General features: G+C 43.3%; 1 protein-coding gene across 5 annotated transcripts in view; it reads left to right on the forward strand.

Moving 5' to 3' along the window:
- Positions 1–20,787, forward strand: part of KANK1 (KN motif and ankyrin repeat domains 1) — a 246,845-nt gene that overhangs the window by 211,921 nt on the left and 14,137 nt on the right. For 3 of the 5 annotated variants that reach the window (XM_060199745.1, XM_007528455.3, XM_060199746.1), the window contains exons 4-8: positions 827–3,499; positions 10,088–10,261; positions 13,886–13,994; positions 15,120–15,377; positions 17,359–17,446. In XM_060199745.1, coding sequence (XP_060055728.1) covers positions 827–3,499; positions 10,088–10,261; positions 13,886–13,994; positions 15,120–15,377; positions 17,359–17,446 — 3,302 coding nt within the window. The remainder of the gene's footprint in view (positions 1–826; positions 3,500–10,087; positions 10,262–13,885; positions 13,995–15,119; positions 15,378–17,358; positions 17,447–20,787) is intronic. The other 2 variants (XM_060199748.1, XM_016190553.2) reach the window with 1 other exon arrangement.

Genomic DNA, 20,787 nt, shown 5'->3' on the forward strand with positions numbered 1-20,787 from the left:
GAGAAAGACACCTGGGGGCTGGACGGTGGCACACATATTATAATGCACAAGGACCAGGGTTCGAGCCCCTGGTCCCCACCTTTAGTGGGAAAACTTTACGAGTGGTGAATCTGGGTTGCGGGTGTCTCTCTGTCTGTCTCTCACTCCCTATCTCCTCCTTCCCTCTCAATTTCTAGCTGTCTCTCCAATAAAGATAAAAAGAAAGAGGAGGGGAGTCAGGCGGTAGCACAGCGGGTTAAGTGCACTTGGCGCAAAGCACATAGACTGGCATAAGGATCCCGGTTGCACCACCTGTGAAGCAACCCCCCTGCAGGTGGGGAGCCAGGGGCTCAAAGCAGGATCCTTGCACGGATCCTTGTGCTTCATACTATGTACATTTAGCCTGGTGCGCCACTGCCAGACTCCCCAGTCTTTTCAATATACTGCTGTATCTGGTTGGCTAGAATTTTGTTCAGTATTTTAGCATCTATATTCATAAAAGATATTGGTCTGTAGTTTTCTTTTTGTTATTCCTCTCTCTATCACCCCACCCCCTTATTTTCTCTCTGTCCTATCAAAGAAAAAAATGGCCACTGGGAATATTGATTCATCATGCAGGCACCAAGCTCTAGCAATAACCCAGTTATAATATTTCCTTTTTGACTGATTTTGAAAATAAGTTTCAAAGAGGCTTGTAAATGCACCCAATTGCTGAATTGTTGGTTTAGGAATAACACACAGATCTGTCAACTCCTAAATTGTATCAAGTGGCCATAATACAACATACAGAAGTGCACATGCTGAATTGTACAATATTGTAATAGTTTCTTCTCTCTTTCTCTCTCAGGAAAAGCAGATGGTGTTTTGAATGGAGACCATGACAGGGAACAGAAAGACCCTTATTTTGTGGAGACTCCCTATGGTTATCAACTAGACTTAGATTTCCTCAAATATGTGGATGACATACAGAAAGGAAATACAATCAAGAAGGTGAACATCCAGAAGCGGCGGAAGCCTTCTGCACCAGGCTCAGAGTCCAGGGCCACGCCTGGCCAGCGGGGATTATGGGCCTCCACCGAATCGCTTTCGTCCTCCAACAGTGAGGAGAGCAAGCACTGCCCCATCTTCCCGATAGCCAGGAGCCAGGTGACATCCACTCCCATCCCAAGGCCCCCTGGCCCCCTGGAGACCTCACCCACATTTCTCACCATCCCAGAAAGCCGACACCTCCCACCACCCTCACCCCAGCTCCCCAAGCACAACCTTCATGTCACCAAGACACTGATGGAGACTCGGAGAAGGTTGGAACAGGAGAGAATCAGCATGCAGGCGGTGCCGGGAGACTTCCGGCGGCCCAGGCTGGCCAGCTTTGGAGGGTTGGACTCCACAAGCTCTCTCTCCTCCTATGTTGGTTCTGGAAACCACAACCCTGCCACACATCTGCTTCAGAATGGACACCAGGGCAATGGGGACTTTGGGGGCTATGCCCTAGCCACAGCCACCGCCTCCTCCATGGGAAGCTCCATCCGCCACAGCCCCCTGAGCTCTGGAGTCTCCACACCGGTGACCAACGTGAGCCCCATGCACCTACAGCACATCCGAGAGCAGATGGCCGTGGCCCTGAAGCGCCTGAAGGAGCTGGAGGAGCAGGTGCGCACCATCCCTGTGCTGCAGGTGAAGATCGCTGTCCTGCAGGAGGAGAAGAGGCAGCTGGCCTCCCAGCTAAAAAGCCAGAAAGCCGCCTCCCAGGGTGAGGCCTGTGGCGTACGGAAGCGGTCCTACAGTGCTGGCAATGCCTCCCAGCTGGGGCAACTCTCTGGGGTGCGCAAAAGAGGGGGGGAGCTCTACATAGACTATGAGGAGGAGGAGGAGATGGAGAGCGTGGAGCAAAGTGCACAGAGGATCCAGGAGTTCCGGCAGCTCACGGCTGACATGCAGGCCTTGGAGCAGAAAATCCAGGACAGTGGCTGTGAGGCCGCCCCGGCAGAGCTCAGGCCCAATGGGGAACACCGGCCTCCAGAGTCTCGGTCTGTGGCCGTGGGCTCCAACGAGGCCATGGAGGACATTGTCATCTACCGTCGGGCCTCTAGGGATGCCTCTGTAGGGACGGTCACTGACAGAAGGGATTTTGGGGTCGGCGTAACAGAGGCCCTGCTTGGTGTGACCACAGAAGCAGACAAAGAAATTGAGCTGCAGCAGCAGACCATAGAGGCCTTGAAGGAAAAGATCTACCGCCTGGAGGTGCAGCTTAAGGAAACCACGCATGACAGAGAGATGACGAGGCTCAAACAGGAGCTGCAAGCTGCAGGGTCCAGGAAGAAAGTGGACAAAGCCATAATGGCCCAGCCGCTTGTCTTCAGCAAGTTGGTGGAAGCCGTGGTACAGACCAGAGACCAAATGGCTGACAGCCATGTAGAGATGGTGGACACATGTGTTGGGACCTCTGTGCAGATGAACAGTGTGGGCATCTCCTGCTGGCCCCACTGTGGGCATCAAGCAGTGGGCCCTGAGCTGCCCATGAATCGATGGATTGTTAAGGAAAGGGTGGATATGCACGACCGGTGTGCTGGGAGGTCGCTGGAGACTCATGACCAGGCCGTGGGTGTGGAGATCAGCGTCTGTGAAACGGGCAGCAACACGGAGGAGTCCGTCAAGGACCTGACTCTGCTTAGGACCAACCTGAGTCTCAAAGACGTGAGATCCATCGGGTGCGGGGACTGCTCTGTGGATGTGACTGTCTGTTCACCCAAGGAGCATACCTCCCAGGGTGTGAACACGGAGGCTGCTGAGCAGGCCGAAGCCTCGGTCATGGCCGTTCCTCATACCCTGACCCAGCACACCAGTACGGTTCTAGAGCAGGTGCACCAGTGCACTAACACTGAATCAGCCATCCTGGCAGAATCCTGCACCAACACCTTCCTCAGCACTCAGGACAAGCAGACTGGCACACAGGCTGTGGAGATGCGGACAGTAGCCGTTGGAGAAGGCCGAGTCAAGGACATCATATCCACTGTGAAAATGAGGTCCATCGGTGTGGGAACGCTGCTCTCTGGCGATTCTGGCTTTGACAGGCCGTCCTCTGTCAAGACCAAGGAATCCGGAGTGGGGCAGACAAGCATTCACGACAACTATCTGGTTGGTCTCAAGATGAGGACCATCGCTTGTGGCCCAGCCCAGTTGGCTGTGGGGCTCTCAGGTGGCAGGAGAAGTGTTGGTGTTGGAATCGAGTCCGTGGGCGAGTTACTGGAGGGTCCTCCACCCCCGGCTCTGGGTGGAATGGTGACGGGCTTGGACCACTACATTGAGCGGGTCCAAAAGCTGCTGGCGGAACAGCAGACACTGCTGGCTGAGAACTACAGTGAACTAGCGGAAGCTTTTGGGGAACCCCACTCACAGATTGGCTCCCTCAACTCACAGCTCATCAGCACCCTGTCTTCTATCAACTCTGCTGTGAAGTCTGCAAGCACGGAGGAGCTCAGGAACCCTGACACCCTGAAGCTGAGCCTGGGGAAAGTCACAGGTAGGTGGTGCTTGGAGAGACCTGGGGGAGATAATGGAGGAAGGAGAGATGGAGACAATATATTTCTAGGAAATAATGATTTTTTTAACTGCCTATAATATTTTTTTGAACTGTAGTAAAAGCATTGGACTGATAATGCTAGTAGAATGAAACCAATAATTGGAACCTAAAAGCAGCGCTATTGATCCCTTAGCAGTTTATTTGGTTAACCTCTAAGAAAGCACATTAGGGGCTGGGGAGATAATATAATAGTTTTTGCAAAAAGCCTTTCATGCCTGAGGCACCAAAGGTCCCAAGTTCAATTCCCAGCACCACCATAAGCCAGAGCTGAGCAGTGCTGTGGTAGAAAGGAAGAAAGAAAATTAGTGTTGACTTGATCATAGGACTACTAGTTTGATAAATGCCTTTCTCTTTGCATTTCAGTTATTTTCTTGCTCATTTTGCACAGGATGGCCAAAACAAACAAACAGTAACAAAGCCCTGCACTTTTTATACCCACAATTGCCAATAGATTATCAATTAAATATACTGGTATAAGATGTTCTTTTTTTTCTTTTTTGCCTCCAGGGTTATTGCTGGGTTTCAGGGCCTGCACTATGAATCCACAGTTCCTGGAGGTTGTTTTTCCCATTCGTTGCCACTGTTGTGATTATTGTTATTGTTTTTATTGCTGTAGTTGTTGTTGGATAGGACAGAAAAATCAAGAGAGGAGGGGAAGACAGAGAGGGGTAGAGAAAGACACCTGCAGACCTGCTTCACCACCCGTGAAGTGACCCCCCCCTGCAGGTGGGGAGCCGGGGCTCGAAGCAGGGTCCTTAAGCCGGTCCTTGTGCTTTACACCACGGGTGCTTAACCTGCTGCGCTACCATCTGGCCCCCAAGGTTTTTCCTCTGAATTTATTTATTTTGATAGGTCAGAGAGAAATTGAGAGGGGAGAGGGCAAGAGAAAGAGAGGCATCTACAGCAGGTGAAGATGGGGAGCAGGGACATGGTGCTTTTTTTATTATAATTATTAAATGACATCATGGGAGACAGATGGTAATTTGCAGGACTGTTCCCATCACTGGTGCCCAGTGTCTTATCTCCCCAGACAGGTGTGAGCACACCACACCCTCCACCTACTTGACATTACACTAGGAGATATTTTTTTATTATTATCTTTGTTTATTTTTTGGATAGAGACAGACAGAAATTGAGGGGAAAGGGTAGACAGACAGACAGACAGACAGACCTGTAGCACTGCTTCACCACTCATGAAGCTTTCCCCCTGAAAGTGGTGACCAGGGGCTTGAACCTAGATCCTTCTTCTTCTTCTAGCGTTTGCCAACCTAGGTCCTTGTGCATTATAACACATGCGCTCAACCAGGTGTACCACCAACCAGCCCCTTACTCTGGAAGATTTTTATGGCATAAACTAGTTCCCTGTGAGCCTCACTAAGATAATTTCTCTTTTTTTAATTTTTAATTATTATATTTTTTATTGGATAGAGACAGAAATTGAGAGGGTAGGGGAGAGACACTGAACAACCTGCAGCGCTGCTTCACCACTTGCAAAGCTTTCCCCCTGCAGGTGGGGACCGGGGACTCAAACCTGGGTCCTTGCACACTGTAACATGTGCACTCAAGCAGGTGTGTCACTGCATCGGTTCCCCTCCCTAAGATAATTTCTGTGGTTATCAGTTGCATGTGTGTCTCACAATCCACAAGGTCATCCTGAGACTGAATTCCAGCCCTTGCTCTTCTGCCCTTATGAACCAGCATGGCCTGGGAATGGGAAATGGCCCTTCTTTACATTGAATTTGTAAAACGGGATTAGAAACCCCATTTTAAGAGGTTGCCAATGTGTGTGTCGCAGGTATACAGTAAGAATTGCATGGCCTTTGTTGTCTTTGGTGGTGGTGCTTACAGACTGTGGAGTGTGGTTTCTGTTGTTAATGTGATAAACTAGCGTGGCCTGGGTGGTGGTGCAGTAGCTGAAGTGTTGGACTCTCAAATATGAAGTGTTGAGTTTGATCCCCAACATCAAGTATTCCAAAGTGATCTTCTGGTTCTTTCTCATTCTCACCCAGCTCCTCCTCCTCCTCCTTCTCTTCCCCCCTCCCCTCAACTCCTCTTCCTCATCTCTCTCATTATAGAATAAATCTTTTTAAAAGTATATGATAAACTTGTGTGCTTTAATGTAAGGTTTGGGGAGCTACTGGAAATATATCTTCCACTCTGACTGTCATGCTACATGTAAGTGTTTTCAATTATTCTTATACTGTGCTTTGCATTCAATTTGTGTGAAAAGTATATAGTAAAGCCTTATCTGTAAGTAAACTATTACCAATTTTTAAGACTTATTTATTATAAAAGAGGAAGGAAAATGAAAGAGGGGACCAGGGCACTCCTTAATTCTGTCATAAGGTGGTGCTAAGAATGAGACTTCAGGGCCTCAGGCATTCCAGTTGGTGCTCTAACAGGCCAAGCTATCTCCCCAGCCTAGTGAAAATTTCAAAGCCTGTTTCTCTGCATAGTTTAAATGGACAGTGGCTTAAATGGGCTAAAATACATTATTATTTATTTATTATTAGGGACTTAATATTGATTTACAAAATTATAAGATAACAGGGGTATAATTCCACACCTTTCCCACCACCAGAGTTCTGTATCCCCATTTCCTCCATTGGAAAATGCAGTATCCTCCCAAGGTCACAGATATGGGTTGACTTTATATCTATCACTATCTATACTGTGCTTTCCAAACCTGAATTAGTGTCAGTTCTTAGTAACTGCCGTGAGACAATTTATTGTGGAAGGGGGAAAAAAATGAACTTGACAGTGACAGCTGATGTGTGGGGTTTTGTCTTTTATCCTCAAAGAAGTTTAATAAACAGGGGAGTCATTTTAGATTCAATAGGATTAAAATTACATGTTGGTGAACTCTTATGTTAGTAATCATACCCCTGTTTTCACTTCTTTTTAAAAAATCATGATGTCAGATGTTGAAGTCAAAATAAAACTCTTAAATCCCCCGACACAAATGCTTCAGTGGCTCATCCACCCTTCACGAATGTTCCTGCCAATCTTCCCCCTCCTCCACAACCTGAAGTTCCTGCGTCACATTCTTGCTCAAAATATTCAGTGGTAACTTTGGAGTAATCTGTCCAACACCCTGAACATGGAGACTGCAGACAAAGTTGTGTCTGGCTGTGTTCGTGGTTTCTGGTTGGTTTCCAGGCATGCCGACATTCCACACAGCACTGCTTAGGTCTGATCCCTCCGACAAACAACTAATTAATCCACTCAAATGTACAAATGCATTTGTGAACCAGAATATAAATATCTTTTTTTGGGGGGGGGGGCGCTGCTAGGGCCTCATGGCTGCATGATTCCACTGGTCCTGGAAGGCACTTTTTTTTCTCTCTTTCAATTTCAGTTAGAAAAAGAGAAGCAGACACATCATTATTTTCTCTCTCTCTCTCTCTCTCTCTCTCTCTCTCTTTGCTCTCTCTCTCTCTCTCTCTGTATCTTTTTCCCCACAGAGCACTATTCAGCTCTGGCTTGGGGGTGGGCGGGATAGAACCTGAGACCTTGGATCCTCAGGCACGAGAGTCTCTTTGTATAACCACTATGCTGTCTCTCCCATCTACACCCTCTTCTCTTTGTGGAGTTTTCCCTTGATGCTATGCATGGTGCCCCCATATGGTTCTAGGAATTCAAGCCATATACTTTACCAAGTGAGTTATTTTGTGGCTCCTAAGTACTTAGCTTTAGTGGCACTCTTTTTTCTTTCTTTCTTTCTTTCTTTCTTTCTTTCTTTCTTTCTTTCTTTCTTTCTTTCTTTCTTTCTTCTTATAGTGGCATGTCCCTCTAAAAGAAAGCAAGCAAGAACCTTTTTTCTGACCAATTATGAGGTTAGTTTAGAAACTCATCCTGGGCATTAAATGCTTTCTCTCTCTCTCTCTCTCTCTCTCTCTCTCTTTCTCTCTCATTTAGTTAATAAAGGGAGAGGGAAGGAGGGGGGGAAGAGAGAGAGAAATGTAAACCAGAGCATTGCTGGGGCACTTTCTATTGCTGGGGACTGAACCTAGGACCTCATCCTCAATACTTAATCTGCTGTGTTACCTCCCAGGCCATGGGGCATTGCCTTTTTATAATCTGATATTTCTCCTAAGAGTAAAAATTTAAAGCATTTTGACATGGGAAGGTGGAGATTCCCAACACCTATAAGCTATGAAGAGTGAAAATGCACACACATGCTCTGTGCACTGTGAGGAACACCACACAACATTCTCTGCACCAACATTATTCTTTGCATCCTAGAGTAAAGAAAATATGTAGTGTTCCATGGAGTAATATCCCACAACTTCTTTAGCCAGTCATCTGTTGATGGGCATTTTGGCTGCTTCCACTCTTTGACTATTGTGAATAATGCAGTATGAACATGGAAATATAGTCATATGCATTATATAATATTATTTAACTTAATGGGGGGGCTGGGTGGTGGTTTTTTTTAACCAGTGCACTGATCATCTCTGGCCTATGGTGTTGGGGGGATTGAACCTGGGACTTTGGAGCCTCAAGCATGACATTCTGTTTTTATAACAATGTTATAAAAACATTATGCTATCTACCCTCACCCTTTTAATCTAATTTTTTTCTGCTTTAGTCAGTGAACAAATATTAAGTACTACTTGCAATAACAGTTATATAGGTAAAGAGAATGCCAATTGATTTAAACTCTCATATTATTCAAAGACAGACAGTCACATGACTCATCTGGTATAAAATGTCTGAAAATGGGATGGGGAAAGTTGAATAAGAGTTATTATCAATTACTATCAAAAAGTTATTATCAGAAGTCAGATGGGATGACTGAGGAGGCAATGATAGGTAAGTTAAGGAAGCAGGAACATTAAAGATAGATGAATAGAGTGGGTTAGCTTATGTTACTAGAAAAATAAGAGGGGAGTCGGGTGGTAGCACAGAGGGTTAAGCGCACGTGGCACAAAGTGCAAGGACCAGCGTAAGGATCCCGGTTCGAGCCCCCGGCTCCCCACCTGTAGGGGAGTTGCTTCACAAGCGGTGAAGCATGCCTGCAGGTGTCTGTCTTTCCCCACTTTGTCGTCCCTTTCTCTATTTCTCTCTGTCCTAGCCAACAATGATGAGATCAATAACAACAATAATAACTATAAGAGTAAAATAACAAGGGCAACAAAAGGAAATAAATAAATATTTAAAAAAAGAAAGAAAAATAAGAGACCTCCCCCACCCTCTCTGTCTGTCTAAGCCCATTCCAAGAAGGACCACAGGTGTGATGGGAAATCAGATGAGGGGGCTGTAGTACATTAGGTTAAGTGCATACGCTACCATGCACATGGACCCGATGGTATGCTGGGTTAAATGCAAATGTTAGCATGCACAAGGACCTGGGTTTGAGCCACCACTTCCCTACCTGCTGGGGGAAAGCTTCACAAGCAATAAAGCAGATCTGCAAGTCTTGGTCTTCCTATCTCTGTCTGCCCTTCTCTTCTCAATTTCTATCTGTCCTATCAAATAAAAATAGAAAAGAAAGGAAAAAAATGGCTGTTGGCAGCAATAGATTTGTAGTTTCAGCACCAAGCCCCAGGGATAAGCCTTGTGGCAGGAAAAAAAAAAAAATCAGAGCTGAAGATTTGGTGCCAGGATACAGCTGGTCTAGAAGGTCTGCTAAGCAGCACAAACTATGTTTCCTGAGTGATAGGAAGCTTATTTATTTATTTACTTATATATTTATTATAGAGATAGAAATTGAGCTGGGAGTGGGGAGAGAGATATCTGCAGCACTACCTCACCATTTGTGAAGCTTCCTTTCTGCAGTTGGGGAGTAGGACTTGAGCCCAGGTCCTTCTGCATAGTAAAGTGTGCACTTAACCAGGTGCTCCACCGCCAGGCCCCATGATGGGAGGTTGTTTAGCATCCTCAGATTTTGATTTTTGTGGAGCACTGAGGGGATTTTGGAACAATGGAGGTGTTATCCTACAGCAGTGTGAGGCTGGTGAAGGAAAAGGGACAGTGGGAAGCTGTACTGGTAGCTCAGAACCAAGGCTAGGTGGCAGCAGCCAAAACAGAACAAATCAGACCACTGTGGAGTTAGTTAGTGATGTGCCTTAGTAGTTCCAGATGTGGTATGAAAGGAAAAGGTTAAGAGTCAAAGAAAGCTGGGGCCGACTGATGGCACACCAGGTTGAATGCACACGCAAGGACCCAGGTTCAAGCCCCCAGTCCCCACCTGCAGAGAGGAAGCTTCATGAGTGGCTCAAACCCAGATTCCAAGTCTCTCTTTTTCTCTATTCCCCTTCCCCCCTCCAATTTCCCTGTCTCTAATAAATAAAAGGCATTAAAGAAAAAAACAAAAGAATCTTAAAAAATCCAAGCAGGGAGGGGTGGTAGGTTTGAGTTTGTGTGTCTCAGGAACATGGTGCCATTGATGCCAAGGTAAACCCAGGAAGGGACTCGCTTGAGAAGACAGTGAGCTGCAAGAGTCACTTCTCTTTTTTTCAAAGTGTGACCCATTTGGTCTGGTCCTGGTGTCACACGGTTCTCCACCCTTCTACTCCCTGACAGGCAGTAATCTGGAATGTGCTTGCAAGTGTGGAGGCCTTCAATCAAGAGGGTCACTGAGCACCCAGAAACCCCAGCAAGAGGTGGGGACCCCGGATGGGAAGACCTTGCCTGCTCAGGAAAACACGCTGCCTCCAGTGAACCTGACGGATGACCAGATAGCTGCTGGCCTCTACGGTAACTATCCTCCCTTACTTCTCACTCCTCACTCACTCACTCACTCATTCACAGCTCTTAGGGCTCCAGCATCCCATCTGATGTCAGTGGCTTTGTGTCCATTGGCCCAGAAGAACAACTATTAGGAAGCTAGTAGGCAGGTAGGCCTAGAACTTCCTTAAATTAAGAAAACTAAAGAGGGCAGAGGAGATGGCATAATGGTTTTGCAAAAGACTCTTCATGCCTGAGACTCTGAGGTTCCAGGTTCAATTCTCAGCACCACCATCAGCCAGAGCTGATTAGTGTTCTGGTCTCCATCTCTGTCTCTATGTCTCTCTCTCTCTCGTTCTCATTAAAATAAAAGGCTAGGTAGATAGCATAATGGTGCTGTAAGACTTTCATGCCTGAGGCTCTGAGGTCTCAGGTTAACTCCCCAGTACCACGTCATAAACTAGAGGTGAGCAGTATTTTCATTTTTCTCTCTTTCTCTCATCTTTTTTTAAAAATTATTTATTTGTTTATCTTTTTATTTTATTTATTATTGGATAGAGAAAGAGAGGAATTGAGAGGGGGTGGAGGGGGGGAGAGACAGAGACACCTGCATCCCTGCTTCATTGCTAATGAAGCTTTCCTCCTATAGGTGGGGGCTTGAACCCAGGTCCTTGTATACTGATATGTGTGTGTTTAACCGGGAATGACACCTCCTGGCCCCCTCTGATCTTTCTCTGTATACCTTCCTCTGTATCAGTTTCTCTTTTTTTTTTTTTTTTACTTTTTATTATTTTTTAATTTTTATTATTTATAGTAAGGAAACACTGACAAAAACCATAGGATAAGAGGGGTACAACTCCACACAATTCCCATCACCAGAACTCTGTATCCCATCCCCTCTACTGATAGCTTTCCTATTCTTTTTTTTTTTATTTAAGAAAGGAGACATTAACAAAACCATAGAATAAGAGGGGTACAATTCCGCACAATTCCCATAACCCGATCTCCATATCCCATCCCCTCCCCTGATAGCCTTTCCATTCTCTATCTCTCTGGGAGTATGGATCCAGGGTCGTTGTGGGTTGCAGAGGGTAGAAGGTCTGGCTTCTGTAATTGCTTCCCCGCTGAACATGGGCGTTGACTGGTCGATCCGTACTCCCAGTCTGCCTCTCTCTTTCCCTAGTAGGGTGGGGCTCTGAGGAAGTGGCGCTCCAGTACACATTGATGGGGTCGTCTGTCCAGGGAATTCTGGTCAGTATCCGGAACCTGGTGGCAGAAAAGGGAGTTAACATACAAAGCCAAACAAATTGTTGAACAATCATGGACCTCAGTTTCTCTTTTTTTCTGGTTAAAAATAAAATATATTTTTTAAAAAACTAAAGAAAAAATTCAACAGTTGCTATAAGAAAACTAATTTTGTACTTTTTTCTTTTTTTAATTTTTTAAATTATTTTCTTTCCTTTAATTTTATCAGAGTATTGCTCAGTTCTGGCTTATGGTGTTACAGGGGGATTGAACCTGGGACTTTGGAGCCTCAAGCAGGAGAGTCTTTTTGCATATGGCATTTATCCTCACCCTTTATTTATTTATTTATTTATTGGATAGAGACAGTCAGAAATTGAGAGGGAAGGGAGAGGTAGAGAGACAGACACCTGCAGCCCTGCTTCACCACTTGCAAAGCTTTCCCCCCGCAGGTGGGAGCCAGGGGCTCGAACCAGGTCCTTACACATTGTAATATGTGCACTCAGCCAGGTGATTTTTTTCACTTTTTAATTGACTTATTTATTTTTGTTATTAGTTAGAGACAGAATTGAGAGGAGAGGGGGTGAGGGAGGGAGAGAGGAAGAGAGAGAGAGAGAGAGACCTGCAGACCTGTTTGACCTGAAGCTTCCCTCTGTAGGTGGGGACCAGGGACATAAACTCAGGTCCTTGTACATGGTAACATGTTCACCCATCCAAGTGTATCAGCCCCTCATCTGATTATTTTATATAAATTTTAATGGATTACAGTGCAGTTGATATCAGATTGGTATAGTTTCTCATCTCCCTATCAAAGTTATTAGGAGAATACTCTCACTCACAACTTAAGTCCTTATCATAATCATACCACAGGATTCCAAGGTTCTCTTCACCTATTTCCAGCAATTTTTCTCCCAGTCATTTATCCAAAGGAAACAAAAACACCTATAAGAAGGGATCTATGTACACCTGAGCTCATAGTAGCACAATTCATAATAGCCTCAATTTGGAAGCAAGTCAGATGTCCAGTGACAAATTAGTGACTAATAATATAGTGAGATTATGTATGTACATGTATATATATATATATATATATATATGAATATTACTTGGCTGAAAATGAAGAAGAAATAAAAAGAAAAACTTGCTGGAGGAAAAAACAAATTAAGAAAGTTTCTTCATCCTGCCCTCTCCACCAGTTTTTTGCTTTTGTGAAATATACCACACTCAGTTCAAGTTTCTTTTTTTTTTCTTCTCTGTCCTTATTTTTTAGTTTCTGCTTATAGGTTAACTCATTCAATGTCTGTCCTTATATTTCACATTAAATATTCAAGTTCCATCTAAGATGAGGCAAAGATGACCCTCATCTGATTTTTCAAATCATAAAGTATTTAATAGACCAGTATTTCACTATTTCTTTTTATTTTCTTCTTTTTTTTACACCATGGTTATCACTGGGGATGGTACTCGCATGACTCTCATTATTTGTGGTGGTCCATTTTTTGTTTTCATTCTTTGATTGAGAGTGAGAAGCAGAGAGAGATACCTGCAGCACTGCTCCACCACTTGTGAAGCTTCCTCCCTGAAGTTGGGACCAGGGCCTTGAACCTAGGTCCTGGCACATGACAATGTCTGCACTCTCCCAGGTGAGCCACCACCTGGCCCCCATTTCACTCTTTCTCAGTCTGACAAGCATAATGTTTTTCTATTTGAGCTAAAGAAAATGACAAAACCTATCTTGATGCGTAAGTGGCTTTTGAGGATCCAGTGAGACACGTTACCACTTCCTAAACAATAAACCCCGATATAACTGATAGTTGTCACTACATTTGTTCTGTCTGGAAGTATGAATGGATTTGTATTACATTTTTAAATTATTTTATTTATTTACTAGAGCACTGGTCAACTCTGACTTGTGGTGTGGGGGATTAAACTTAAGACTTCAGAGCCTGAGCATGAGAGTCTCTTTGTATAATTATTATGCTATCTACCCCCCCTTTTTTTTCATTTAAAGAACTTTATTGGGCTTACAAGATAACTCAACTGGGAGGGTGCCTACTTTGCCATATACATGACTCAGGTTGAGTCCTGCTCCCAGCTTACTAGGGAAGACTTTGGTGCTGTGACATCTTTCTCTCTCTGTCTCTCAGTCAAAAGTCATCCAGGAGTGATAAAACCCAGGCAGTGGCTAAAAAATAAATATCATAGCCCTACTAATGGAACTTTGAATCTTTTTCTTCACACGGAATTTTGTAATGCTTTTGTGCAAGTTTCTTGTGCATGCTAGGATCTATATTTACATGAATGAGAAAAAAAAATCCTGTACATAAGCATTACCTGCTCATTTAACTTCTGTGGGTTGCAAGTTAATCTTGTTGATGTTCATTTTGGTCACCTTGTTTCACTTTCTCACAGTATGTGCAAATAATGACAGTACTCTGAAGTCCATCATGAAGAAGAAGGATGGTAACAAAGATTCAAATGGAACTAAAAAGAATCTTCAGTTTGTTGGCATTAATGGAGGGTAAGGAAAAATGGCAGCACTAGAATTTATACACAGTCTGTCTCCTTTGCCTCTTGCCTATTTAAATTCTACTTTAAGGTGCTTGCTTTCAGAAGCTCACACATCTTGGTGATGGAAAATTCCTTCTTTAGAAAGATGCAATTTGGGCTTCTCTCCTCTTCCTGCTATCTTTAAGGATATGTCAGTTTTTGAAGGATGCCTAATGAAGCTGAACAATTTATACCTTCTCATCTCTGATCTGAAAGAGAAAAATGGTCTTCAACGAAAGCAATAGGCAGCAGGCTTCCTGTACTGTCGGACAACTTTATTCACTTCTGTCAGAAGTTAGAAGCAAAGAGACTGAGCATATCACTCCATAGGCCAACGATAGTCACCTATCCCTTCAAAATGGATCCTTTTGTTTATTTCTCCAACAACACTGTAGGACCTTTGACTCAAAGAGGAGTAGCCCAGTAGTGCTTTCTGTTCTTTGCTTTCTCAATAGGATGTATATTAGTTTTTTTCTATTCCTTCTCTTCCAATTATCCCTGATAAATGGTTAAACCCGTTTGTCTTTCTACACTTGAACCAACCTAACCAATCTATGATAGACAGAAAACCCAGAAAAAGGATAGTACAGAGTTAGTTGAGACACTCCCTGGACTAAGGTGTTCCACAGAGGTTTGACTTTATGGTGCCTGTTATCCAAATCCTTAAATTTTATTGGGCACTGTGTCCCAGAATATTTTGGAGGAATGGGCCAGAGGAGCTGCTGCTAACTTAAATAATATGTTCACTTCGACACGGTTAGTGGAGGCAAAATAGGAAGAAAGTAAGGAAAAGAAAAAAAATGAATAACTGCAGTCCTGGTTTCCATAAAGTAAATGTCCTCTTGATTTGTACTAAGCCAGTGGTGTCATTGTTTTTCTTCTGCAAATGCTATGTGATTGGCAACCCACGATATCCTTTTATAAAGTCAGAGGCACCAGATATTTAAAGACTCCTAACTTTAGACATCTAAGTGCAAGTCTAAAGCCACTGCTGAAATTCCTGGAGCCAGTGAGCAGCTTTCCCATGGTAGAAGTTTCTGTCACGGGGTCAGTATGGGTCCATCTTGCATATCCTGAAATCCCAATTGCCACCTAGGTATGAAACAACTTCAAGTGATGATTCCAGCTCAGATGAGAGCTCTTCTTCCGAGTCAGATGACGAATGTGAAGTCACTGAGTATCTTCCTGAGGAAGAGGAGGAAGAAGAGGAGGAAGAGGAGGAGGAGGATGAAGGCCCTCGGGGAATGGCAGAAGGGCACCATGCAATTAATATTGAAGGTTTCAAGTCCATGAGGGTGGAAGATGAAATGCAGGTTCAGGAATGTGAACCTGAGAAGGTGGAAATCAGAGAGAGGTGTGGTACATTACCCTTCCCTCCCCTACTCCCTCCTACATTCAATGTATTTTTAGTAGTAGACTAAGGTTAGGATGTTTTGCAATTCTATAACTTTTTTAAAGATGTATGTATTAATAGGAGAAAAAACAAAAACCAGAGCATCATTCTGACACATGTGACACTGGGAATTGAACTTAGGACCTCCTGCTTGAGAGTCCAACCCAAAAAGACTCTCCTATTTCCAAAGGAAAGCTTTACTTTTTTTATGTCTCTCAGAGATAAATATATCTTGTGACAATGCTACTAAGTACAAATGTAGAAGGTGGCAGCTTCTAGATGTCTTTGAGCATCATGGAAAGAAGGCTTGACATTTTTTTTTTTTTTTTGCATGTGGAGTCACTAGCAACTCTTAACTATGAAGCATCACTAAAGTTTCCATTGTTTGAATACCATATATTCCTTATATTTGCAAACATAATAGAAATTTCTGTGACCAGGATGTTTATTTTTAGGTTTCAGATTTTGTCAAAAGCCATTATCTTGATATAGCTGCCATTGATCAATTGCTGTTCATACTGTTTTTGTAACATGTGTACTCAACCAGGTGCACCACTACCCGGCCCTGGTCATACTGTTTTTGTAGGGTGATTGTGTCTCAGAGGAACTTTTAAAAAAAATATTAACGAAGGATCATATTTACTATATAAGTGATGTGATCATTTGTATGTCTCTTGTTGGTCTTTGGATGATTGAGGTCACCACAAGAATAAATTTAGAAATATCATAAATAGTAGCTGATATGAAATAATAGAAAGTAAACATTAAATTCAAAATGTACATATAAATGTAGTAAATTTAAACATTTTAGTAAATACGGAATCCACATTTATAAAATAGAGACTAATAACATGAAAATTTTTACTATGGGAAATAAAAACACCTATGATTTGGCAAACCAGAGTTTTACCACATTAACACAAAGGTAAGTTTTTTTCACTTCTGAGTATTTTTTTTTAATATTTTATGTATTAATGAAAAAATAGGAGGGGAGAGAGAGAAGGAACCAGACATCACTCTGGTATATGTGCTGCTGGGGATTGAACTTGGTACCATATGCTTTAGAATCCAGTGCTTTACCCACTGTGCCATCTCCTGGACGATGCTTCTGAGTATTTTCCAACTGTTCATTTTCAAGTGTTTTCAAACAACTCAATCATGAAGATCTATTTTAACAGCTTTGTTGAGATATACATTATATACCCTGTATCACCTGATTTTGAAGTTTTCTGGCTCCATGTGAGTCAGCCAAAATTTTCCAAGTCACCAAATGTGAGTTCAGATGTGTGTTTTCCTGCTCAACATACTCACATGGGATGATCCAGGTATTTTCAATCTTTCAAAAATGAATGTTTTTGTTTTTTGTTTGTTTGTTTGTTTCTTCTATAAATTTAGAGCAAAAGGATAAGAACATCTCCATGTTATTCCATAATATCATAAGGGCCAAACCCCCCACCCCCTTGAAAAGACCTTGAGCTCTGGCTGGAGGCATTGGCTGTGTCTGAAGGCCTCAGTCTTCAGACATCTAGGGGTGCAACAAACCACCTCCACACAAGCAAGCTGGACACTAAGACCTGCCGACTGTGACTTAGAGCCTCCTGTCTTTTAAAATTAATTATAGAGTTTGAGAGGCCAGGTGGTGGTGCACACAGTTGAGTGCACATGTTACGATGCTCAAAAACCCAGGTTCAAGCTAGAACCCAGTTCCCACTTGCAGGGAAACTTCCCAAGCAGCAAAGTAGTGCTGCAGATGTCTTTCTCTCTCCATCTCTACCTACCTCTCTCCCTTTCTCTGTCTCTCTCTGTCTGTCTCTCTCTCTCTCTCTCCAATAAATAAATAAATAAGCAAAATACTTTTAAAAAAGAAACTTGAACTTTTTTTCTTTAAAAAAAATGCCTTTCCTTTTGTGTTCCCTTACGAATGCTTCTTTTCCCCCATCAGGTATGAATTAAGTGAAAAGATGTTGTCTGCGTGCAACTTGCTGAAAAATAATATCAATGACCCCAAAGCTTTGACCAGTAAAGACATGGTAAGTCTGAGCTATAGACACTGTGCCCCATGGATGTAAACCACCCAGTTTACAGGCTAAAGGTGTCCAGCCTGACCCAGAATTGTTACTGCCAGTATGTTTTTTCCTAAACTATTTCTAGCATATGTGGGAAGAGTGGGTGTCACACAGCCTGCTCATTGGGTCACACCATGATGAACCTCTCCCTCAGACCCAGTTTCTACTCTCCTCACCCCACCCTGTACTTTTCCTGGGGGTGGTGCATCTTGGAGACATATACTTGTACGTGGGAGGGAGGGCTAATTGCAGTCATTCCATTTCACCCTGCTTGTTCTTTTTCTGCTTATAGAACCATGTGTTCCAGAGAGCAGAATCCCAGAATTTTTTTTTTTTTCAGTTGAGCATATGTTTTAAAAAGTAACCTATCTGGGCTGAGGCCAACATTCCTTTCAATTAAGAGACTGCCTACTCTGCTCTCATGTGGAATGCAGGCAGCCGTTAGATTTAAACATAGCAGTAGCTGCACTTGTCTTCTCACAGTCTGAGAGAATCGAGCAAACAGCACAGTAGTTGACAATTGACCTTAGTGAGCTGATATTAGATGTTCAACATAAGACTGATAACAAATTATGTGGTAATGGGTCTGACTGGCACCGAGACAGGTTTCTGCTCTTCTTCCAGTGCGTTGAGAAAATGCAGCTTCTCAAGTTAATTCAGTATCTCAGTCTCTGCATGTCAGCCATGGTCTTCATGTGGTGGTTTGTACTGAGTAAACTTAAGTCAGCAACTTCTGAGAAGTCAATTTATAAGGTCCCTAAGATTATAGAGTTAGGACATCAAAATGTTAGGATCCAAAGGACCTTCAGGAATTATCTATCCCCAAAAGGACAAATGATTTTTCTCTTGTACAACAAACACAGTCCGAGGAATTGTGGGTAGCTGTTATAGGCGTAAGAGGTATGAACATGAGTATGCCAGTGAGCTGACTTTATACTGGTCCATCCTGCTTTAATCAAGGCCCCAGAGATTACAAGTCTCGTCCAGACTGGCAGCCACTTGTTTGTTTGGGTACTAGATAATACCTAAGGTGAGTACTGCCCCATGTTTTGTTTAGCCCATCGAACTCATATTCCTCTACTATATGGCATGGGTTTTTTGTTTGTTTTTTATGGTTCCTTATTTATGTTACTAAAAGGCAAATTCAGTAGAACTAGCTGAATATTAACACTCTTGTGCTAAGAAAGGAGAATCTGCTTCTCTTTCCTTTTTTTTTTTTTTCCTCCAGAGCGGGGGCCTCACACATGTGAGGTTCATTCAAAGACAGAAAGAGGGAGAGATACATAGCTCTGGAGCTTCCTCTGATTGTGCTGGGCTTGAACCTGGGCTGCAATAGACGTGTCCTACCGGGTGAACTGTCTCTCCGGCAACAAATGGAATATTAGAGATTCATTTAATAACAGGGATAGAGAAAAGGGAACTGGAGTACTCACTTCTCAGGGATTGAGCCTGGGACCTCTAGCACTGCAAGCCCCATGTGCTGCCCCTGTGATATCTCTCCCACCCAATGTGGGAGCTTTTATATTTTTAATAACTTATTTTAGAGATATATCTGTTTCCTGTAAGACCAAGAATCCCAAACACAACTTTGGTAATATGGTGCATCAAAGTAGGAGCCTCAGGCATACAAGTCCTGTGCTTTCCCAGCTTGGGCTATTTCCCTAGTCATTTACAGAAGGAAATACTAAAAACTCTTGCTTTGGGTAGAACATAGAACTCCAGGTTGAACTCCATTTGTGTCAACTAAATGCCTGTATATAATTTGGTCACAAATATCAAAGCAATCATCTGTCATTGTGTTGTGTGATATTTCCCATGATGTTTGTTTCTTTAAAAAATTAATTCATACACACACACACACACACACACACACATATAAATTGAGAGGAAAAGGAGGGATAGAGAGATACCCGCTGCACTACTTCACCACTTGTGAAGCTTCACCTCACTGGTGGGGGATAGAGGGCTTGAATCAGTGTCTTTGCACATTGTGACATGTGTGCTCTATCAAATGCACTACTTCCCACCCGAACTTAAAACTGGTGTTTTAGGGGCTGGTGAAATAGCTCACTTGGGTATTGTGCTGCTTTGCCATGCCCACAACCTAAGTTCAAGTTCAGCTGCTACCACATTGAAGAATGCTTCAGTATTATGTTCTTTGTCTCTGTCTCTGTCTTTGTCTCTGTCTCTTTCTCTCCCTTCTTCCTCCATTTAAAAAAAGAGAGAGATGTTTTAGGGCTCTAAATGTGATAGCTATATATACCTTTTTCTCAAAAGCCTGCTTTGTGGTATTCAGGGAGGACTTTTCATTCCTACAACCCCTCTCCGAGCATGATCATTACATTTCTGGGTCGCTGAATATAGTGAAGATGGGTTCAGAGTGTGGTGCTATAACTCATAGTGGATGCGTGAACAGGCACAATGGCAGGGACAAGTAGACAAATCTGGACAGCGAATTGGATCATCAATAGGTTTCTTCCTTCCCCTTTCTTGTGTATGAGGCTACCAAAGAATAGAAATCTGAATGGGAGGGGGAGCTGGAAAGAGAATAGGTACATTCGCTCCTGGCCAGGACCTTGTCCTTGTGAGCCAAAATATTACATCAGAATTGCATTAAAACTGAGTAATCAGGAGCAGGAAAACAAGAGATGGAAGAATGCTCTATAGTTCAAGGATCATCCTGTCTATAGGGAGAGGAGTTCTTGTGTTATGATGCTTTGATTGATTGGTTGATTGATTGATTGATTGATTTAATAAATGCAATACACAGGCTTTGGGCCTGTGTGAATTAATTTTTTTTTTTTTTACTGCCAGGGTTATTGCTGGACTCTGCCACCCGCACAGAGCTACCACTCCTGGCAGACTTAGACTCTTTTTTTTTCTTAGAAGGTGGGGGGCAAGGAGAGGAGAGACACCACATCACTTGACCACTCATGTGTCTTCCCCTGTTCAGGTGACAGGGGGCTCTCACCTAGATCTTGTGGGCAGCAAACAGTGTGGTCTACTGAGTGAGCAATCTCCTGACCCCCCCCCCCATAAATATTTAGAAAGAAGCAGAGACTTCAAAGTACTATTCTAGCATCCATGGAGCTCGGCCCGCTTGAAGTTTGTTGTTGTTTTTAATTTCTTTATTTTTTATATGTCAGAATCCAAGCACCATGCCATCATAGGCAGAGCCAGGGCTTAAATCTGAGGCATGTGCTATACCTACTGAACCACCTTCCTGACCCCTCACATAGTGTTCACATCTTTCTTTGATATGCTTTTTTTTTTACTCTTTTAATAATAAAACACAAAATGAATGC

This window comes from Erinaceus europaeus, chromosome 10 (genome assembly GCF_950295315.1).
Source record: "Erinaceus europaeus chromosome 10, mEriEur2.1, whole genome shotgun sequence".
Lineage (NCBI taxonomy): Eukaryota > Metazoa > Chordata > Mammalia > Eulipotyphla > Erinaceidae > Erinaceus > Erinaceus europaeus.